This window comes from Ranitomeya imitator, chromosome 4 (assembly GCF_032444005.1).
Source record: "Ranitomeya imitator isolate aRanImi1 chromosome 4, aRanImi1.pri, whole genome shotgun sequence".
Lineage (NCBI taxonomy): Eukaryota > Metazoa > Chordata > Amphibia > Anura > Dendrobatidae > Ranitomeya > Ranitomeya imitator.
In genome coordinates, this window is record NC_091285.1 from 73666880 (window position 1) to 73688056 (window position 21177).

At 45.6% G+C, this 21177-nt stretch overlaps 1 protein-coding gene across 1 annotated transcript in view; it reads right to left on the bottom strand.

Moving 5' to 3' along the window:
- FSTL4 (follistatin like 4) overlaps positions 1 to 21177 on the bottom strand; it is a 1706306-nt gene that overhangs the window by 82886 nt on the left and 1602243 nt on the right. The window contains exon 9 of the mRNA XM_069761964.1: positions 4489 to 4650. Within this exon, the coding sequence (XP_069618065.1) occupies positions 4489 to 4650 (162 nt within the window). The remainder of the gene's footprint in view (positions 1 to 4488; positions 4651 to 21177) is intronic.

Sequence of the window (21177 nt, forward strand, 5' to 3'; positions counted from 1 at the left end):
ATTTAGCAGCACAGACTACACAGTGGTGGAGCAGGGAGAGGTAAGTTTTGCAAGTGGTAGAGCACTGTTCAGAGCTGGGGGGGAACACTCTCGTTTGCGGCGGTACTGGCACAGAGCCCCTCATACTACGATGGTGTGTCTGACATTGGGTGTGCACCACCACCATCAGAGACACTTCATTGTACTATGAGGGTCCCTGTGCCAGTGCCGTCGCCCAAAAGTGGGCACACCCACCTGTCCAGGCAAATGGCACTCGCGTGGGTGCTTGCGCCAAGTGGTGACCACGGCCCTGTGAGGGGAGTCAGACCATTTAGGGAGGTATAAAAATGGCCTATGGTGGACATTCAGCAGCTGCAAATAGAGGAATTGGAGTCAGTCAGTAAGAGGAGGCCAAAAGCAAGACATTTTTCAGGCAAGCTATGTGTCAGCAGGGGAAGGTGGGGCAAAATAATTTGAAATCCATGATTGGTTCATTTTAATGAAGGTTAGATCATCAACATTCTGGGTAGCCAGACGAGTCCTTTTTTCGGTCAGTATTGAACCAGCAGGACTGAAGACTCTTTCTGATAGCACACTAGCAGCTGGGCAAGCAAGCAAGCTCCTGTAATGCATATTCCGCCAATTCAGGCCAGGTGTCTATTTTAGATGCCCAGTAATCAAAGGGGAATGACCTGTGAGGGAGAACATCGATAAGGGAGGAAAAGTAGTTAGTAACCATACTGGACAAATGCTGTCTCCTGTCACTTTGAATCGATGCAGTGGCAGAAAGTGGCTGGAAGATATATTAAAAAATACAAGGACTGTAGTACAATTTCAATCTCCCTACAATGATCCCAGGAAAAGTATGGCAGCAATAAAAAGGACTGCTGCACACAAAAGTGTGGACAAATAAACAAGATAACTGTGCAGAAAAGAGCAACAGGATTTTTGCTTTTAAAAAAGCAGTTGGTTTGCATAGAGCTGATGCACAAAAATATAGCCTCCACTGTCCCTGCAAACAAATGGTGGTGTTGGACAGTGGAAATCGCTACAGCACAAGCATTTTCGGGGCTTAATCCCTTCTTCTGATGAAGCTGCGGCAACCTCTCCCTATGCTACGATCGGCAGAAGTAAGATGGCGGTCGGCGTGCATGCCCCTTTATAGCCCCTGTGACACCGCAGAAAGCAAGCCAATCACTGTCATGCCCTTCTCTAAGATGGTGGGGACCGAGACCTATGTCATCACGCTGCCCACACTCTGCGTCCTCCTTCATTGGCTGAAAAATGGCGCTGAAAGCATCATACGAAACGTGACTTTGGCGCGAAGATCGCCGACCTCATGGCCGATCCCACACTAGGATCAGGACGGGTTTCATGAAACCTGGCTTTGCCGAAAGTCGGCGATTTTTGAATTTGTCAGATCTGTTTTGCTCAACCCTACTCAGGAACATTGAAGCACTCTGCACCACATGATTGTCACGCTCCCACAGCTGCGTAGCTCACTCCTACGCCCTGTCCGACAGGAGAGACACGATAAATCCCACCTTAGCCCGCTCTGTGGGGAAACGTGCAGCCAGAAGCTCGAGATGTATAGAGCAGTGGCTCACGAAACCCCTACAAGACTTACTATCACCAGAAAAATTTTCTGGCAGCGGGAGGCAAGATAGAGTCAGAACAGGGATAGCTGTGGACAAGGTTGCTGCAGCCACGCTAGCAGCCTGAACAGCAACTGCGGTTACATCCACAGCTGAGGTTGTGCATTCAAGAGCCACCAACCTACCCTCCAGCTGCTGGATGTACAGCAAGGATTGCTGTTTGTCTGTCATTACTAGCCAGACCCTGGTGCTAGTGTAATGTTAGGGCTAGCGGAACACACCAAATTATAAGAGAGATGGTATAAGGTGCGTTTGCAGCCCGGGGTCCACCGTGCAGAGATGGAACCTGCTGCTGAGTAATGACGGACTATATGGTGGTACAATGTGGATACACACGGGTTAACTTCACTCTGTGTGAAGGAAGCAAACCCTGTTGCGTCACAGGGCCGCGGTGCCACACCAAGAGCGCAAGCAAAGAGTCAAAGGACTCTATCCCAAGACACAGAGTTAGAGTACGTTCAGACCACTTGAGCTCGACATCGCAACTGGGGTGTCAAAGTAACAGAAAGTATAACTTAAAGCACAAGAGTGCGTGCTGTGCCGCTTTGGTGGACGCCACTAACCACCCAGACTTGGGATAGGAAAGCGCTCTATAAGCGCACGGCGCCACACTGGCGGTTACAGCAATAGACACTGTAACGTGTGTCTTTATATTGACAGCTTAGTCGGGCGCTAGACAGCAAGCATCCACCTTTTGCAAACAGTCATACACAAGGGAGGGGATTTTAAAGAACGACTTGCACTCATCAACACACACACGATTCCAAATGTACACTAACGCATGGCCGTGCGGCCATGCGAACCTTTTATAGCTGCAGCAAGAACAGGACCTTCCCAGAAGGACCAATGGGAGTCAGCCACAGAAGAAGAACACCTTCAGGACCTTCCTAAAGAACCAATGGGATTTGCTGCAGTATCTAAGCATGTGACCCTTGATCTCCAATGAGAGATCTTGCCCTGGGCATGCTTAGAAAGGGACAATCAGGACTTAGTCCCAAACATGTCTGCTCGCCGCTGCCCAGTACTGGCTACAATGGCAGAAGCTGGAAAGGCAGCAGTAACCAGTCGTCCAGTATCAGCCTGAGCCAGATGCTGGGACTGATGTCTCCGCTTAGCAGACTCCACTGCGGCTGGAGAAGAATGGGAGACCGCAGAGGCAGAGGTGGGATCTCGACACCTAACACTTACTGTATAAACTAAGTAAAAAGGCTTGTATGGGACATAACCACCATAAAAATTGTTCCGTTAGTTTTTTATTCTATGCCTCTATTCTGCAGAAACCAAAGTTTAATCAAATATGTTAATTAGGCTGCACTCTCTACCATTGGTGTAGCCAAGAATGTCCCGTCCCGATGCTGGCTTTGCTTCCCTCACAAGTAATTGACAGTGCTAGCTTGTCTCAGTTTTTTCTACAAACTGTGCTGATACCAGGCAAACCAACACTTCCATCCAGTGTAAGTAAAATATCCAAAATTTATTAGAACATTTTAAAAAACAGTTTTAAAAGAGAGAGAGAGACACTCTCTGCCTGATGCGTTTCTGGCGCACCACGGCGCCCTTAGTCATAGTCCTATTTTGGATATTTTACTTACACTGGAAGGACGTGCTGGAAATTCCCTTTCTTTTCTTCTACTTCAGCTGAAATCACCAGCAGGTACGGCACCCACCAGCTACATTTATTTGCAATGGCTTACAGATGCATGTCTTGGTGTGTCAAGCTCCAACCCTTCCCTCTTCCCCCTCCTCTCTTTCTTGAATGCAAACCAACACTGTCAATCACCAGTAAGGGAGTCAGGGGCGTGCAAAACCAGTGGATGAAACCAAGCGACTTAGGGTACCGTCACACTATACGATTTACCAATGATCACGACCAGCGATACGACCTGGCTGTGATCGTAGGTAAGTCGTAGTGTGGTCGCTGGAGAGCTGTCACACAGACAGCTCTCCAGCGACCAACGATGCCGAGGTCCCCGGGTAACCAGGGTAAACATCGGGTTACTAAGCGCAGGGCCGCGCTTAGTAACCCGATGTTTACCCTGGTTACCAGCGTAAAAAAAAACAAACAGTACATACTTACATTCCGGTGTCTGTCCCTTGCCGTCTGCTTCCCGCACTCACTGACTGCCGGCCGTAAAGTGAAAGCACAGCACGGCGGTGCCGTCACCGCTGTGCTGTGCTTTCACTTTACGGCCAGCAGTCAGTGAGTGCGGGAAGCAGACGGCAAGGGACCTGACGGACACCGGAATGTAAGTATGTACTGTTTTTTTTTTTTTACATTTACGCTGGTAACCAGGGTAAACATCGGGTTACTAAGCACGGCCCTGTGCTTAGTAACCCGATGTTTACCCTGGTTACAAGCGAACGCATCGCTAGATCGGTGTCACACACACCAATCTAGCGATGACAGCGGGAGATCCAGCGACGAAAGAATGTTCCAAGCGATCTGCTACGACGTACAATTCTCAGCAGGATCCCTGATCGCTGCTGCATGTCAGACACAGCGATATCGTATGGATATCGCTGGAACGTCACGAATCGTACCGTCGTAGCGATCAAAATGGCACTGTGTGATGGTACCCTTAGTCACACCAAAGGTACACAGAGCAGCCTAATTAGAATATTTGGCTACATTTCATTTTCTACACTACAAAGGCAACAATGCAAACACTAATGGTGTTATTTTATAGGCTATATCTCCTACAATGTTGTGCGCTTAGTTTATGCTGTCAGCTTGGGTTAGTTTGGATCCGTTTAACTGGCAGACTTCCTTTAAATCAATAAGTATATCATATAGATTTGTGCTAATTGATTATTTTGCTTTAAGTAATTACAGAATTGTCAGTAAAAGGCTTACCAATTAATGTGAGTTGCTTGGATAATTTTGGCATAATATCAATACCATTTTTCAGCCAGGTTATTTTGGGGTTGGGAATACCCTCTGCATGACACTTCAGGCTGGAAGACACTCCAGGTTCCTGGGCCTGCGTTTCTGGATACACTCGTATTACTGGAGGAACTAAAGAAAACATTAAAATGGTGTTACACAGATAATACAATACTAAGTACTAAATGAATGCTTACAACTACACTGCTTACAATGCCAAATGAATTCTGTCTTAAATTGAAAATAGAATTGTGTTTCACTTACTTATAAAAACATAAAGCAGTAATGTAATACTAGATGTCTGTAGATTGAATGTAATAAATTCTAGTAGTGATACTTGCAATATAATAATGTAATTAAGTAGAATAAGAATAAGCAAATAATTGTTAATTTTATGCTGTTCAATTACTGATAGTTATGAATAGACATGAGCGAATATCTTTCATCTCCCTCCTTATTCGGCTCGCTAATTAAGCATACCGAATAGCTGCTGCAGGAACCCGCATACCTGGAGCGCTCCCGATAATCAGCTGTCCGTAACCGCAGCTGCATGTGTCGCGGCTCTGTGACAGTCACAACACACAGGCTCTCCATGCAGATGTTGTGACTGTCACACAGCCGCGACACAAGCAGCTGGGGCGCCAAACACCTGATTATCGGGAGCGATCCAGGTATCCGGGTTCCCGCAGCAGCTATTCGGTAAGCTCTATTAGCGAGCCGAATAAGGAGGGAGCCAATGATATTCCCTCATGTCTAGTTATCAGCATGAAAGGATTAAAATAAGTATAAAAGGCATACAAATTATGTTGAGAGGGCCAAACTTTTAAATTCCTCTGTGTTCTCTAAGAAAGCAACTGTAACATCAACTGATCTTCACGGTGCCATTAAAGGAATAAAATAATTCACACTATCTATAAACAGAGATATGGTAAGGGAACACTTAGTTAATGTAAACAAATTTAAATCTCTTGGTCCATATGAATTACATCCTAGGGTACTGAGAGAGTTAGCAGAGAAACCAACAGAACCACTAGACAGAATTTTTGAAAAATCCTAGGGAAGAGGAGAAGTCCCAGAAGATTGGAGAATGACAAATGTGTATCTTCAAAAAAGGAAAGAATATAGAGCCAAGAAATTACTGGCAAGTGAGCATTACTTCTATACCAGGAAAGATATTGGAACAATATATTAAACAGCGCGTATGTAAGTATTTGGATAAGGGTACCGTCACACAGTGGCATTTTGATCGCTACGACGGCACGAATCATGACGTTCCAGCGATATCGTTACGATCTCACTGTGTCTGACACGCTACTGCGATCAGGGACCCCGCTGAGAATCGTACGTCGTAGCAGATCGCTTGAAACTTTCTTTCGTCGCTGGATCTCCCGCTGACATCTCTGAATTGGCGTGTGTGATGCCGATTCAGTGATGTCTTCACTGGTAACCAGGGTAAACATCGGGTTACTAAGCGCAGGGCTGCGCTTAGTAACCCGACGTTTACACTGGTTACCAGCGTAAACGTAAAAAAAACAAACGCTACATACTTACATTCCGTGTCTGTCCTCCGGCGCTCTGCTTCTCTGCACTGGCTGTGAGCGCCGGCCAGCCGGAAAGCACAGCAGTGACGTCGCCGCTCTGCTTTACGGCTGACCGGCGCTGACAGTGCAGAGGAAAGCACAGCGCCGGAAGACAGACACGGAATATAAGTATGTAGTGTTTGTTTTTTTTTACGTTTACGCTGGTAACCAGGGTAAACATCGGGTTACTAAGCGCGGCCCTGCGCTTAGTAACCCGATGTTTGCCCTGGTTACCCGAGGACTTCGGGATCGTTGGTCGCTGGAGAGCGGTCTGTGTGACAGCTCCCCAGCGACCACACAACGACGCTGCAGCGATCGACATCGTTGTCGTATCACTGCAGCGTCGTTTCAGTGTGACGGTACCCTAAGAATACAGTAAATAACAAGAGCAAGCATAGCTTTGTAGCAAGCAAGTCATGCCAGACTAATGTAATTTCCTTCTATGATGGAATCATTCCTGCTCTTTATCAACTAAGCTCTGTCTAGTGACCTGAGAATGTCATCTGCCCTGAAGTTCCTTTAGTCTCCATATGGACGGAACAGAGGATCAAGAATCAGGCAGCACTCTTCTTCATCATCATGCTCAATGAATTTTGGTCCCAGCTTGGCAGAATGGACTTTAAGTTTAATATTTTCTTGTAGATAGCCACACATTATCACAAATCCCAAAATTGGGACCATCTATGCATCTTTTATTGGCAAAGGTGGTATTTTTGTCCAGTGCCATTTTTAGGTTCTGTCTGATGTCAAATCAGATTTTATTTATATATCAATTTTCCGGCCTCAGATGTGTCCGTATTTGAGGCTGAAAATGATCCTCCACAATCAACCTCCACAATTTAAAAAGTATGGTGGGAATAAGGCTAAAACAATAATGGTTCAGATGAGAAATAGTTTTAAGCTCAGTGAAGGCACTGATTGCCTCAGGCTTCCAGTTGACCATGTCAGTCCCCTTCTTAGCTAAGTTAGTCAATGGTTTAGCAATTTCGGAAAAATATTTACTATATGTATGATATTAATTAGTGAACCCAAGAAAGCAATACAAAAACTTAAGAGACCTGGGTTGGACCTAAACTATAATAGCATGTACCATAGAGGGGTACATGCTATCCACCTTTGGTGGACATGACATACAGTGTATAACGAAAATCTACACATCCTTGTTAAAATGTCATTTTTTTGTCATTGACTATGCACCTGAGGAAGTGGACAGGAGGTCCACGAAACGCGTAGTTTTAATGCCCCGAATAAAGAATGCAGATCCTTCATGGGTCCAGTGCCCTATGCAGCCCTCCTATCATACTTACTATATGTGTTGCGCATACTTACAATGTATAAAGGTGAGAATTCTACCTTACAGTAGACTGATTGTTATTTTGGTAACTGCAATATTGCACCCCTCTCTTTACCATTTCTAGTTTTTTGTCATATGAAAAAGTCATACCAAGAAAAATAATTTCTCTCTTGTCAGACATTAATCTGTTCAAACCCATTGAGAAACAAACTGAAATCTTTGCTGAGGGAGATACAAACAACAATACTAAAATAATGTGGTTGCATAAGTGTAATTGGTGATGTGGTTGTGATCAGATTTCACCATCACATTTAAACTCATCTTAAATAATAGTCAGTACAGAGCTGCCATCATTTACAGTGTCCTTATTAACCTCATATAAAATTTAGTTGTTCTAGTAGGATTTTCCTGACATTTTCGAAGTAGCACTTCATAGCATGCTCCGTAAGCAGTTCATGGCACACCAAAGGGATCTAACTAGTTTAAGCCTTTATCGACCATCGATACTCATTAAAACAGCGGCCGCTAAGGGTACTTATTCCCTCATCGTTGTTTTAAAACGATGATTGGATATAAGGCTGTAGTGACTTCCAGAGTCTGTAAATCTCTAGGGTCTCAGCTACCTGGGGTAACTGAGACCCTGGAGAACATGATTAGGGTTGGATTTTCCAATGTCTAATCATGTGATTGCCGTTATTCAGTGAATAACGGTGATGACAAAAAAAGTGTGCCTGCTGTTTCAATAATTTCTCTCTCTTCTGACATGATATACATGTCAGAGGAGAGAGAAATGTATATGTAAATGTATATGTAATGTAAAGTACTGCAGCGCGCAGGCGCTGGGCTTCTCTGACCGCTCCCAGTGCCTGCACAGTGCAGTACTTTACTCTGCCCTCAACAGGGCAGATAAGCATGCCTGCGCAGGAGCATGATGTTGGGGATCAATGAAGCAACAGGCAGGCGGCATCGCAAGAAGATGGGAGGCACCTGACCCGGACCTGCGATACCCAACGGACTGGACCGCACCCGACCGCACCCCCTCCGGGTGGGTATAATAAAACGTATTTTTCTTATCTCAAAGGTCGGATCAGGGGCTTATCTACAGAATTATAGAATGCTATAGAAAAGCCCTGAAAGGCAGTGGCCGCATCTTATATCAGCCAAAACTGCTGGCAGGTTCCCTTTCAGGACAAAATGGGCTCAGTCATTATTAACCCCTTAATCCCATATGACGTACTATCCCGTCAAGGTGACCTGGGACTTAATTCCCAGTGATGGGATAGTACGTCATATGCGATCGGCCACGCTCACGGGGGGAGCGCGGCCGATCGCGGCCGGGTGTCAGCTAACTATCGTAGCTGACATCCGGCACTATGTGCCAGGAGCAGTCACGGACTGCTCCCGGCACATTAACCCCTGGCACACTGCGATCAAACATGATCGCAGTGTTCCGGTGGTACAGGGAATCATCGCGCATGGAGGGGGCTCCCTGCGTGCTTCCCTGAGACGATCGGTACAAGGCGATGTGCTCACCTTGTACTGAGTGTCTCCTCCATGCAGGCCCTGGATCCAAAATGGCCATGGGGCTACTTCCCGGTCCTGCAGGGAGGTGGCTTACCAAGTGCCTGCTCAGAGCAGGCGCTGGTAAGCCAGGAGCACTGCATATCAGATCGCTGATCTGAAACACTGCTCTGCAAAGTGTCAGATCAGCGATCTGTCACTATATAGTGATTTCCCCCCATGAAACAAAGTAAAAAAGTAAAAAAAAAAAACATTTTAAATGTGTAAAAAAAAAATAAATCCTAAATCAATTCCAGCCAATTCTGCGTTGAAAAAGTAAAACAGTGCTCCTTCCCTTCCGAGCTCTCCCATGCACCCAAACGGTGGTTTCTCCCCACATATCGGGTATCAGCATACTCAGGACAAATTGGACAACAACTTTTTGGGTCCAATTTCTCCTGCTACCCTTGGAAAAATACAAAACAGGTGGCTGAAAAATAATTTTTGTGGAAAATAAATGAATTTTCCAAGCTCTGCTTTATAAACTGAAGTGAAACACTTGGGGGTTCAAGGTTCTCACAACACATCTAGATAAGTTCCTTGGAGGGTCTAGTTTCCAAAATTGTGTCACTTGTGGGGGGGTTTCTACTGTTTAGGTGCATCAGGGGCTCTGCAAATGCAACATGACACCTGCAGACCAGTCCATCTAAGGCTGGTTTCACATTTGCGTTTAAAAACGCAGCGTTTTAAACGCAAATGCATGTGGTAAAAAATTGCATTTAAACGAGTTTAAACGCTGCGTTTTTTAGACGCATGCATTTTTGCATGTGTTAAAACAAGCGTGGCGTTTTGATGCGTTTACATGCGTTTTTTCCTGCGTTTGCATTTTTGAAACGCATGATGAGAAGTGTGTGACAGCTGCCAATCATCAAAATCAACTTGAAAACCCACTATAAACAGAAATAGCTAGGATTAGGGTTAGGATCCCTAGGGTTAGGGTTAGGGTTAGGGTTTGGGTTAAGGTTAGGATCCCTAGGGTTAGGGTTATAGTTAGGTTTAGGGTTAGAGTTTGGGTTAGGGTTTGTTTTAGAGTTTGTTTTACAGTTTGGGTTAGAGTTTGGGTTCGGGTTGGAGTTTGTGTTTTAGGGTTAGGGTTAGGGTTAGGGTTTGTGTTAGGGTTAGGGTTAGGATCCCTAGGTTAGGGTTAGGGTTTGTGTTAGGGTTAGGGTTAGGATCCCTAGGGTTAGGGTTAGGGTTTGTGTTAGGGTTATTGTTAGGATCCCTAGGGTTACTAGGGATCCTAACCCTAAACCTAACCCTAGGTATTTATGTTTACAGTGGATTTTCTAGTTGATTTTGATGATTGGCAGCTGTCACACACTTCTCATCATGCGTTTCAAAAACGCAAACGCCTAAAAAACGCTGCGTTTAAACGTGTTTAAACGCGTTTTTGCACCAAATGCGTTTGCGTTTAAAACGCTGCATTTTAAAACGCAAGTGTGAAACCAGCCTGACATTGCTTTGTTCAGTGGAGGACAACTGTAATAAGTGGCGCAGACACAGTTAGCAGCCCATAAATAAAAAAGTAGGCTAAAAGCAGTTCAAAATTGGTAACAGGACTAAACAGGCGGCATTGCTTTGTTCAGTGGAGGACAACTGTAATGAGTGGCGCAGACACAGTTAGTAGGCCCACAATAAAAAAGTAGGCTAAATGCAGTTCAAAATTGGTAACAGGACTAAACAGGCGGCCTAGTTTTGTTCAGTGGAGGACAACTGTAATGAGTGGCGCAGACACAGTTTTTAGGCCCACAATAAAAAAGTAGGCTAAATGCAGTTCAAAATCGGTAACAGGACTAAACAGGCGGCATAGCTATGTACTGGGGTGGGCTCCTCTGCTGAGTAGCAGAAAGTGGGAGTAGGTGCAAAGTATTAACTGGTCTAAATGGATGCCAGGGCCCCTGTATATTTTAACTGTCATCTATCATTTCAACAAATTTGTATTGGCAGTGCAATTGAAGGATTTAGCAGCACAGACTACACAGTGGTGGAGCAGGGAGAGGTAAGTTTTGCAAGTGGTAGAGCACTGTTCGAGCTGAGGGGGAACACTCTCGTTTGCGGTGGTACTGGTACCTAACCCTAACCCTAACCCTAGGGATCCTAACCCTAACCCTAGGGACCCTAACCCTAACCCTATGGATCCTAACCCTAACCCTAACCCTAGGGATCCTAACCCTAGGGTTAGGGTTAGGATCCCTTAGGGTTAGGGTTAGGGTTGGGGGGTGGCTTATCAGTGTGTATTCTTGTGTTTTTCTATTAAAACGCATGCGTTTAAAAATGCATGCAAACGCATGTGCTTAAAAACGCATGCGTTTACATAGACAGCAATACGTTTTTTTGCCGCAAAAAAACGCATTTTTTTTGCGGCAAAAAACGCCGCTAGAAATTACTACATGTTGCATTTCTGCAACAAAATGCATGCATACTAACGATGCATGCATCGTCAAAATGCGGCAAAACGCATGCAAAAAAGCATGCGTTTTTTAATGTTAAGTATAGGGAAAAAAAGCATGCTTTTTTTGCGCTAAAACGCAGCGGCAAAATCGAAAATGTGAAACCAGCCTAAGTCTGCATTCCAAATGGCGCTCCTTCTCTTCCGAGCTCTGCCATGCACCCAACCGGTGGTTCCCCCCCATATATGGGGTATCAGCTTACTCAGGACAAATTGGACAACAACTATACGGGTCCAATTTCTCCTGTTACCCTTGGAAAAATAAAAAACTTGGGGCTAAAAAATATTTTTTGTTGAAAAGAAATGATTTTTTCTTTTCACGGCTCTGCGTTATAAACTGTAGTGAAACACTTGGGGGTTCAAGGTTCTCACAACACATCTAGTGTTGCAATGCAAGTCTGCATTCCAAATGGCGCTCCTTCCCTTCCGAGCTCTGCCATGCACCCAAACACTGGTTCCCCCCACATATGTAGTATACGCATACTCAGGACAAATTGGATAACAACTTTTGGGGTCGAATTTTTCCTGTTACGCTTGGGAAAATAAAAAAACTTTGGGGCTAAAAAATAATTTTTGTGAAAAAAAAAGAATCTTTATTTTCACAGCTCTGCGTTATAAACTAGTCAAACACTTGGGGGTTCAAAGCTGTCAAAACATATGTAGATAAGTTCCTTAGGGGGTCTACTTTCCAAAATGGTGTCAATTGTGGGGGTTTCAATGTTTAGGCACATCAGGGGCTCTCCAAACGTGACATGGCTGTTGTGAATTCTGTGGCTGAATTCACTCCTGTGGTCACAAGTGGTACTGCAGCTTCTGAGCTTCCTCCCTCAGGTGTTCTGGTGAGCTCGTTAACTGCTTCATTACTTAACTCCGCCTGATGCTGCTATCCTTGCTCCTTGTCAATGTTTCAGTGTTGGATCTGAGCTTCTCCTGATTGTTCCTGTGACCTGCTGCTCTGTATAGCTAAGTGCTTTTTGTTTTTTTGGTTGCTTTTTTTCTGTCCAGCTTGTCTTTTGTTTTGCTGGAAGCTCTGAGACGCAAAGGGTGTACCGCCGTGCCGTTAGTTCGGCACGGTGGGTTTTTTTTGCCCCCTTTGCGTGGTTTTGCTTTAGGGTTTTTTGTAGACTGCAAAGTTCGCTTTACTGTCCTCGCTCTGTCCTAGAATATCGGGCCCCACTTTGCTGAATCTATTTCATCCCTACGTTTTGTCTTTTCATCTTACTCACAGTCATTATATGTGGGGGGCTGCCTTTTCCTTTGGGGTATTTCTCTGGGGCAAGTCAGGCTTATTTTTCTATCTTCAGGCTAGCTAGTTTCTTAGGCTGTGCCGAGTTGCATAGGTAGTGGTTAGGCGCAATCCACAGCCGCTTTTAGTTGTGTTTAGGATAGGATCAGGTGTGCAGTCTACAGAGTTTCCACGTCTCAGAGCTCGTTCTTGTATTTTTGGGTATTTGTCAGATCACTGTGTGCGCTCTGATCGCTAAGCACACTGTGTTTCTGGATTGCCTTCATAACACCTGTCATTAGCAAACATACCAGTACAAGGAGCCTAACTAATGATTCTCAATAGAGGGAAAGAAAAAGTTCTGACATCATTTTTTTTTTTTTTTTCTGCTCTGTGTTCACTTTTTTTTTTTCCCCTAGACATTTGGGTGATTCTGGACACAGGTGTGGACATGGATATTCAGGGTCTGTGCTCTTCAATGGATAATCTCGTTGTAAATGTACAAAAAATTCAAGATACTATTGATCAGAAATCTATGTTAGAACCAAGAATTCCTATTCCTGATTTGTTTTTTGGAGATAGAACTAAGTTTCTAAGTTTCAAAAATAATTGTAAGCTATTTCTGGCCTTGAAACCTCATTCTTCTGGTAATCCTATTCAACAGGTTTTGATTATTATTTCTTTTTTGCGCGGCGACCCTCAAGACTGGGCATTTTCTCTTGCGCCAGGAGACCCTGCATTGAGTAGTGTCGATGCGTTTTTCCTGGCGCTCGGATTGCTGTACGATGAGCCTAATTCAGTGGATCAGGCTGAGAAAAATTTGCTGGCTTTGTGCCAGGGTCAGGATGATATAGAAGTATATTGTCAGAAATTTGGGAAATGGTCAGTACTCACTCAGTGGAATGAATCTGCGCTGGCAGCTTTGTTCAGAAAGGGTCTCTTTGAGGCTCTTAAGGATGTCATGGTGGGATTTCCTATGCCTGCTGGTTTGAATGAGTCTTTGTCTTTGGCCATTCAGATCGGTCGACGCTTGCGCGAGCGTAAATCTGTGCACCATTTGGCGGTACTGCCTGAGGTTAAACCTGAGCCTATGCAGTGCGATATGACTATGACTAGAGTTGAACGGCAGGAATACAGACGTCTGAATGGTCTGTGTTTCTACTGTGGTGATTAGAGTTGAGCGACCTTGACCTTTTTAGAGTCGAGCCGGGTTTTGCGAAACCCGACTATGTCCAAAGTCGGGTCGAGTGAAATCGGCCGATTATGACGTAAAGTCGGGATCGACCGAAACACGAAACCCAATGCAAGTCAATGGGGCAGCATAGTCGGCAGTGAGTGGGGGCCAGGAAAACACCTAGAGTGCCCATTTTAATGTCAAAACCATCCATTCTTCTTAATGAAGCTTGTCAAGCGTAATTTACCTTAAAATAATTGGAAGGCATTTGAAATTGGGGGTCATTTGGCTAAAGTTGTGGGGGGTAGGGCTGGTTCAAGTAATTAGTGGGCCCAGTAAATCTGGACCACGTCACGGCAGTGGAGCAGGGAGAGGTAAGTATTTCAACTTTGCAAGTGCTGTGATCCTGAGCAAGCAGGGGGGGCCCACTCGTTGGCATTGGCACTGGCACAGGGCCCCTCAAAGTACAGCGGTGTGTTTGCACGGCGGGGGCGCCTCCCACCGGCAGCAACACTTTTGCGTACTATGAGAGGCCCTGTGCCAGTGACGTCGCCAACTAGTATTCCTCCCCCCACCTGATGAAGGAACCTGCACTTTCATCTGCACCTTCCTCTTTGTCCCCGTGTAAGGTGGTATGGTATGCGGGAAGAGCAACCTGACTTTCAGCAGGGTCACAATGTTGTTGTGTAGCGTGCACGGGGAATGTTGCGTTATGGGTCAATGTACCAGCAGACTCATCTATCACTGGCTGGGCAATGGGCACGATGAAGTGGAAACACAGATATAGGCCCAAAGAAGAAAGTGGGCTAAATGCAGTTCAAAATTGGTAACACAGGAATAACCAGGGGGCATTGCAGTGGAGGACAACTGGAATGAGAGGCTGACACAGAGAGTAGGGCCAAATCAGTAAGTAGTCGAAATGCAGTTCAAAATTGGCAACCGTAGTAAACAGGCGGCACAGCTTTGTTCAGTGGAGGAGAACAGCAAGGAGTGGCAGACACCGATAGTAGGCCCCAACCCAACTAGTAGGCCAAATGCAGTCTAACATTAACAACTACTTAACGAGAGGCTGAAAATGGAATTTCAGGACAGGAAACCAGGAGAACAGCAAGGAGTGGCAGACACCGATAGTAGGCCCCAAACCAACTAGTACGCCAAATGCAGTTGTTCCATTTAACCACAATTTAATGAGAGCCTGAAGATAGAAGCTCAGGAAAGGCAACCTGGGGAACACCTTGGAGTGTAACACACCATCTCTCTCCACCCCATACCCATTTTGTAGGCCTAATGCTGTGTACTTTTCTACAACTACTAAACGAGAGTCGGAAGACCGAAGCAATGGCAAGGAAACCTGGGGAACACCTTGGAGTGTAACACACCATCTCTCTCCACCCGATACCCATTTTGTAGGCCTAATGCAGTGTAGTTTTCTACAACTACTAAACGAGAGTCGGAAGATCGAAGCAATGGCGAGGAAACCTGGAGAACACCTTGGAGTGTAACACACCATCTCTCTCCACCCCATTCCCCATTTTTTAGGCCTAATGCAGCCTACTTTCCGACACCTACTAAACGAGAGCATGAAGATCGAAGCTCAGGAAAGGCAACCTGGGGAACACCTTGGAGTGTAACAACAACCTCTCTCTACACCACGGAAGGGCTGATTCTTAGGAAGGAAGGCTGTTGTAAATAAGCATTGCGCGCCCGAGGGTGATTATATTCTTATTCGGTATCTACTCACCCTCGGACGCGCCATGCTTCTTGATTTGTAATTAATGTTTATTTGCAATGTGCTTTTGACTTACTCAATTATTTTTTTAATTATTGATTTTATTAAATTAATAGTTTAACATCTTATTGGAAATAATTTAAAGGAGACGCGACAGGACAACACTCGGTGGATGCCATATCTGTGTTAACAACTCCAAAAAAACCTTTCAGTTAACTTCTTGCAGGAGAAAGTAATTGTAGCTGGTGGACCTTTTAGTACAGTTCCAGATTTTTGTTGTGTGTTTGTTTTTAATGTTAAAATGTCTGCATTTGAGATCTCAACACGATCTTATTTTTTATAATCAAAATAATTATTTTTTTATTTTAAGATGTTGGTTCAAGGGGTACACGGGCAGCAGTAGACAGGTCAGTGGAGGCCTAGTGGAAGGAGGGACCGCAGATGCGCCACTGTTTCACCCATACACAATTTGTAGGCCTAATGCAGCGTAGTTTCCAACAGCTAGTAAACGAGAGCCGGAAGATCGAAGCTCAGGAAAGGCAACCTGGGGAACACCTTGGAGTGTAACAACAACCTCTCTCTACACCACGGAAGGGCTGATTCTTAGGAAGGAAGGCTGTTGTAAATAAGCATTGCGCGCCCGAGGGTGATTATATTCTTATTCGGTATCTACTCACCCTCGGACGCGCCATGCTTCTTGATTTGTAATTAATGTTTATTTGCAATGTGCTTTTGACTTACTCAATTATTTTTTTAATTATTGATTTTATTAAATTAATAGTTTAACATCTTATTGGAAATAATTTAAAGGAGACGCGACAGGACAACACTCGGTGGATGCCATATCTGTGTTAACAACTCCAAAAAAACCTTTCAGTTAACTTCTTGCAGGAGAAAGTAATTGTAGCTGGTGGACCTTTTAGTACAGTTCCAGATTTTTGTTGTGTGTTTGTTTTTAATGTTAAAATGTCTGCATTTGAGATCTCAACACGATCTTATTTTTTATAATCAAAATAATTATTTTTTTATTTTAAGATGTTGGTTCAAGGGGTACACGGGCAGCAGTAGACAGGTCAGTGGAGGCCTAGTGGAAGGAGGGACCGCAGATGCGCCACTGTTTCACCCATACACAATTTGTAGGCCTAATGCAGCGTAGTTTCCAACAGCTAGTAAACGAGAGCCGGAAGATCGAAGCTCAGGAAAGGCAACCTGGGGAACACCTTGGAGTGTAACAACAACCTCTCTCTACACCACGGAAGGGCTGATTCTTAGGAAGGAAGGCTGTTGTAAATAAGCATTGCGCGCCCGAGGGTGATTATATTCTTATTCGGTATCTACTCACCCTCGGACGCGCCATGCTTCTTGATTTGTAATTAATGTTTATTTGCAATGTGCTTTTGACTTACTCAATTATTTTTTTAATTATTGATTTTATTAAATTAATAGTTTAACATCTTATTGGAAATAATTTAAAGGAGACGCGACAGGACAACACTCGGTGGATGCCATATCTGTGTTAACAACTCCAAAAAAACCTTTCAGTTAACTTCTTGCAGGAGAAAGTAATTGTAGCTGGTGGACCTTTTTAGTACAGTTCCAGATTTTTGTTGTGTGTTTGTTTTTAATGTTAAAATGTCTGCATTTGAGATCTCAACACGATCTTATTTTTTATAATCAAATTAATTTTTTAAATATTTTATTAGGTTGGTTCAAGGGGTACACGGGCCGCAGTAGACAGGTCAGTGGAGGCCTAGTGGAAGGAGTGACCGCAGACAGGCATCGAAGGCCTAAAATATTAACACATGGCTGTAGGCAATTTTAAATTGGTTCCAGGGGTACTTGGGCAGCAGTGCCCTGGTCAGTGTAGTAGTAGTTGAAAGAATGTACCGCAGACAGGCATCGAAGGCCTAAAATAAAAAAATTGGGCTGGCTGTAGGCAATTTTAAATTGGTTCCAGGGTTACACGGGCAGCAGTGGTGTGGTCAGTGGAGGCCTAGTGGAAGGAGTGACCGCAGACAGGCATCGAAGGCCTAAAATAATAACACATGGCTGTAGGCAATTTTAAATTGGTTCCAGGGTTACACGGGCAGCAGTGGTGTGGTCAGTGGAGGCCTAGTGGAAGGAGTGACCGCAGACAGGCATCGAAGGCCTAAAATATTAACACATGGCTGTAGGCAATTTTAAATTGGTTCCAGGGGTACTTGGGCAGCAGTGCCCTGGTCAGTGTAGTAGTAGTTGAAAGAATGTACCGCAGACAGGCATCGAAGGCCTAAAATATTAACACATGGCTGTAGGCAATTTTAAATTGGTTCCAGGGGTACTTGGGCAGCAGTGCCCTGGTCAGTGTAGTAGTAGTTGAAAGAATGTACCGCAGACAGGCATCGAAGGCCTAAAATAAAAAAATTGGGCTGGCTGTAGGCAATTTTAAATTGGTTCCAGGGTTACACGGGCAGCAGTGGTGTGGTCAGTGGAGGCCTAGTGGAAGGAGTGACCGCAGACAGGCATCGAAGGCCTAAAATAATAACACATGGCTGTAGGCAATTTTAAATTGGTTCCAGGGTTACACGGGCAGCAGTGGTGTGGTCAGTGGAGGCCTAGTGGAAGGAGTGACCGCAGACAGGCATCGAAGGCCTAAAATATTAACACATGGCTGTAGGCAATTTTAAATTGGTTCCAGGGGTACTTGGGCAGCAGTGCCCTGGTCAGTGTAGTAGTAGTTGAAAGAATGTACCGCAGACAGGCATCGAAGGCCTAAAATAAAAAAATTGGGCTGGCTGTAGGCAATTTTAAATTGGTTCCAGGGTTACACGGGCAGCAGTGGTGTGGTCAGTGGAGGCCTAGTGGAAGGAGTGACCGCAGACAGGCATCGAAGGCCTAAAATAATAACACATGGCTGTAGGCAATTTTAAATTGGTTCCAGGGTTACACGGGCAGCAGTGGTGTGGTCAGTGGAGGCCTAGTGGAAGGAGTGACCGCAGACAGGCATCGAAGGCCTAAAATATTAACACATGGCTGTAGGCAATTTTAAATTGGTTCCAGGGGTACTTGGGCAGCAGTGCCCTGGTCAGTGTAGTAGTAGTTGAAAGAATGTACCGCAGACAGGCATCGAAGGCCTAAAATAAAAAAATTGGGCTGGCTGTAGGCAATTTTAAATTGGTTCCAGGGTTACACGGGCAGCAGTGGTGTGGTCAGTGGAGGCCTAGTGGAAGGAGTGACCGCAGACAGGCATCGACGGCCTAAAATAATCACACATGGCTGTAGGCAATTTTAAATTGGTTCCAGGGGTACACGGGCAGCAGTGGTCTGGTCAGTGGAAGTCTAGTGGAAGGAGTGACCGCAGACAGGCTTCGAAGGCCTAACATAACAAAAATGTCAAAACAATGGTATTGTCAGTGCCAGTCATTGAAGGATGTCAGCGCCTAGACTACACATTGGTGAAGCTGTGAGAGATAATTTTGCTAGTGGTAGAGCACTGTTTGAGCTGGGGGGGGGGGGAACTGGCTTGTGGCCGGCGGTACAGGCACAGGGCCCCTCATATTACAACGGTGAGTCTGACGTTGGGTGCGCACCACCACCGCCAGAGACACTTTATTGTACTATGAGGGACCCAGTGGCAGTGCCGTCGACCAAAAGCGGGCTCACCCACCTCTTCAGACAAACAGCACTCTCAAGGGTCCAAGCGCAAAGTGGCGATAGCACGACCCCGTGTGGGGAGTTTGGCCATTTCGTGAGGTGGAAACATGTCGTATGCTGGACAATCAGGTGAAGAAAATTACGAGATTGGAAAAGTCATTCAGAATAGTCCACAGGCAAGACCTTTTCATAGGAAAGCTAGGTGTCAGCCGGGCAGGGTGGGGCAAAAGATTTTGAAATCCAGTTGTGGTTCATTTTAATGAAGGTTAGATCATCTACATTTTGGGTAGACAGACGAGTCCTTTTTTCTGTTAGTATTGAACCTGCAGCACTGAATACTCTTTCTGATAGGACACTAGCTGCCGGGCAAGCAAGCTCCTGCAATGCATATTCTGCCAATTCTGGCCAGGTGTCTAATTTGGATGCCCAGTAATCAAATGGGAATGACGGTTGAGGGAGAACGTCGATAAGGGATGAAAAATAGTTTGTAACCATACTGGACAAATGTTGTCTCCTGTCACTTTGAATTGATGCTGCAGTACCTGTCCTGTCTGCGGTCCTAGAAAAATCACTCCACAACCTGGTCAGAAAACCCCTCTGGCCAACGCCACTTCTGATTTCTGCCCCTCTAACACCTCTGGTCTGCTGGCCCCTGGAGCTCGTGTGAGAACGATCACGGGCGCTGTGTGCAGGGAATGCCAGAAGCAAACGGTCAACAAGAGTTGATTGTTTTGTTGCTAATATTAGTTCCAAGTTCTCATGTGGCATAATATTTTGCAATTTGCCTTTATAGCGAGGATCAAGGAGGCAGGCCAACCAGTAATCGTCATCGTTCATCATTTTTGTAATGCGTGTGTCCCTTTTGAGGATACGCAAGGCATAATCCGCCATGTGGGCCAAAGTTCCCGTTGTCAAATCTGCGGTTGTGCTTGGTTGAGGGGCAGTTGCAGGCAAATCTACGTCACTTGTGTCCCTCAAAAAACCAGAACCCGGCCTTGCCACGCCACCAATTTCCCGTGCCCCCGGGAAAGCTTCCTCATTAAAAATATACTCATCCCCATCATCCTCCTCATCCTCCACCTCCTCTTCGCCCGGTACCTCGTCATGTACACTGCCCTGACCAGACAATCGCTGACTGTCATCAAGGCTTTCCTCTTCCTCTGGTGCAGACGCCTGATCCTTTATGTGCGTCAAACTTTGCATCAGCAGACGCATTAGGGGGATGCTCATGCTTATTATGGCGTTGTCTGCACTAACCAGCCGTGTGCATTCCTCAAAACACTGAAGGACTTGACACATGTCTTGAATCTTCGACCACTGCACACCTGACAACTCCATGTCTGCCATCCTACTGCCTGCCCGTGTATGTGTATCCTCCCACAAAAACATAACAGCCCGCCTCTGTTCGCACAGTCTCTGAAGCATGTGCAGTGTTGAGTTCCACCTTGTTGCAACGTCTATGATTAGGCGATGCTGGGGAAGGTTCAAAGAACGCTGATAGGTCTGCATACGGCTGGAGTGTACAGGCGAACGGCGGATATGTGCGCAAAGTCCACGCACTTTGAGGAGCAGGTCGGATAACCCCGGATAACTTTTCAGGAAGCACTGCACCACCAGGTTTAAGGTGTGAGCCAGGCAAGGAATGTGTTTCAGTTGGGAAAGGGAGATGGCAGCCATGAAATTCCTTCCGTTATCACTCACTACCTTGCCTGCCTCAAGATCTACAGTGCCCAGCCACGACTGCGTTTCTTGCTGCAAGAACTCGGACAGAACTTCCGCGGTGTGTCTATTGTCGCCCAAACACTTCATAGCCAATACAGCCTGCTGACGTATGCCAGTAGCTGCCCCATAATGGGAGACCTGGTGTGCAACAGTGGCAGGTGCGGATGGAGTGTTTGTGCGACTGCGGTCTGTGGACGAGCTCTTGCTTCTGCAGGAGGACGAGGAGGAGGAGGAGGAGGAGGGGGTGCGAACGGCTACAGACAACTGTTTACTAGACCGTGGGCTAGGCAGAA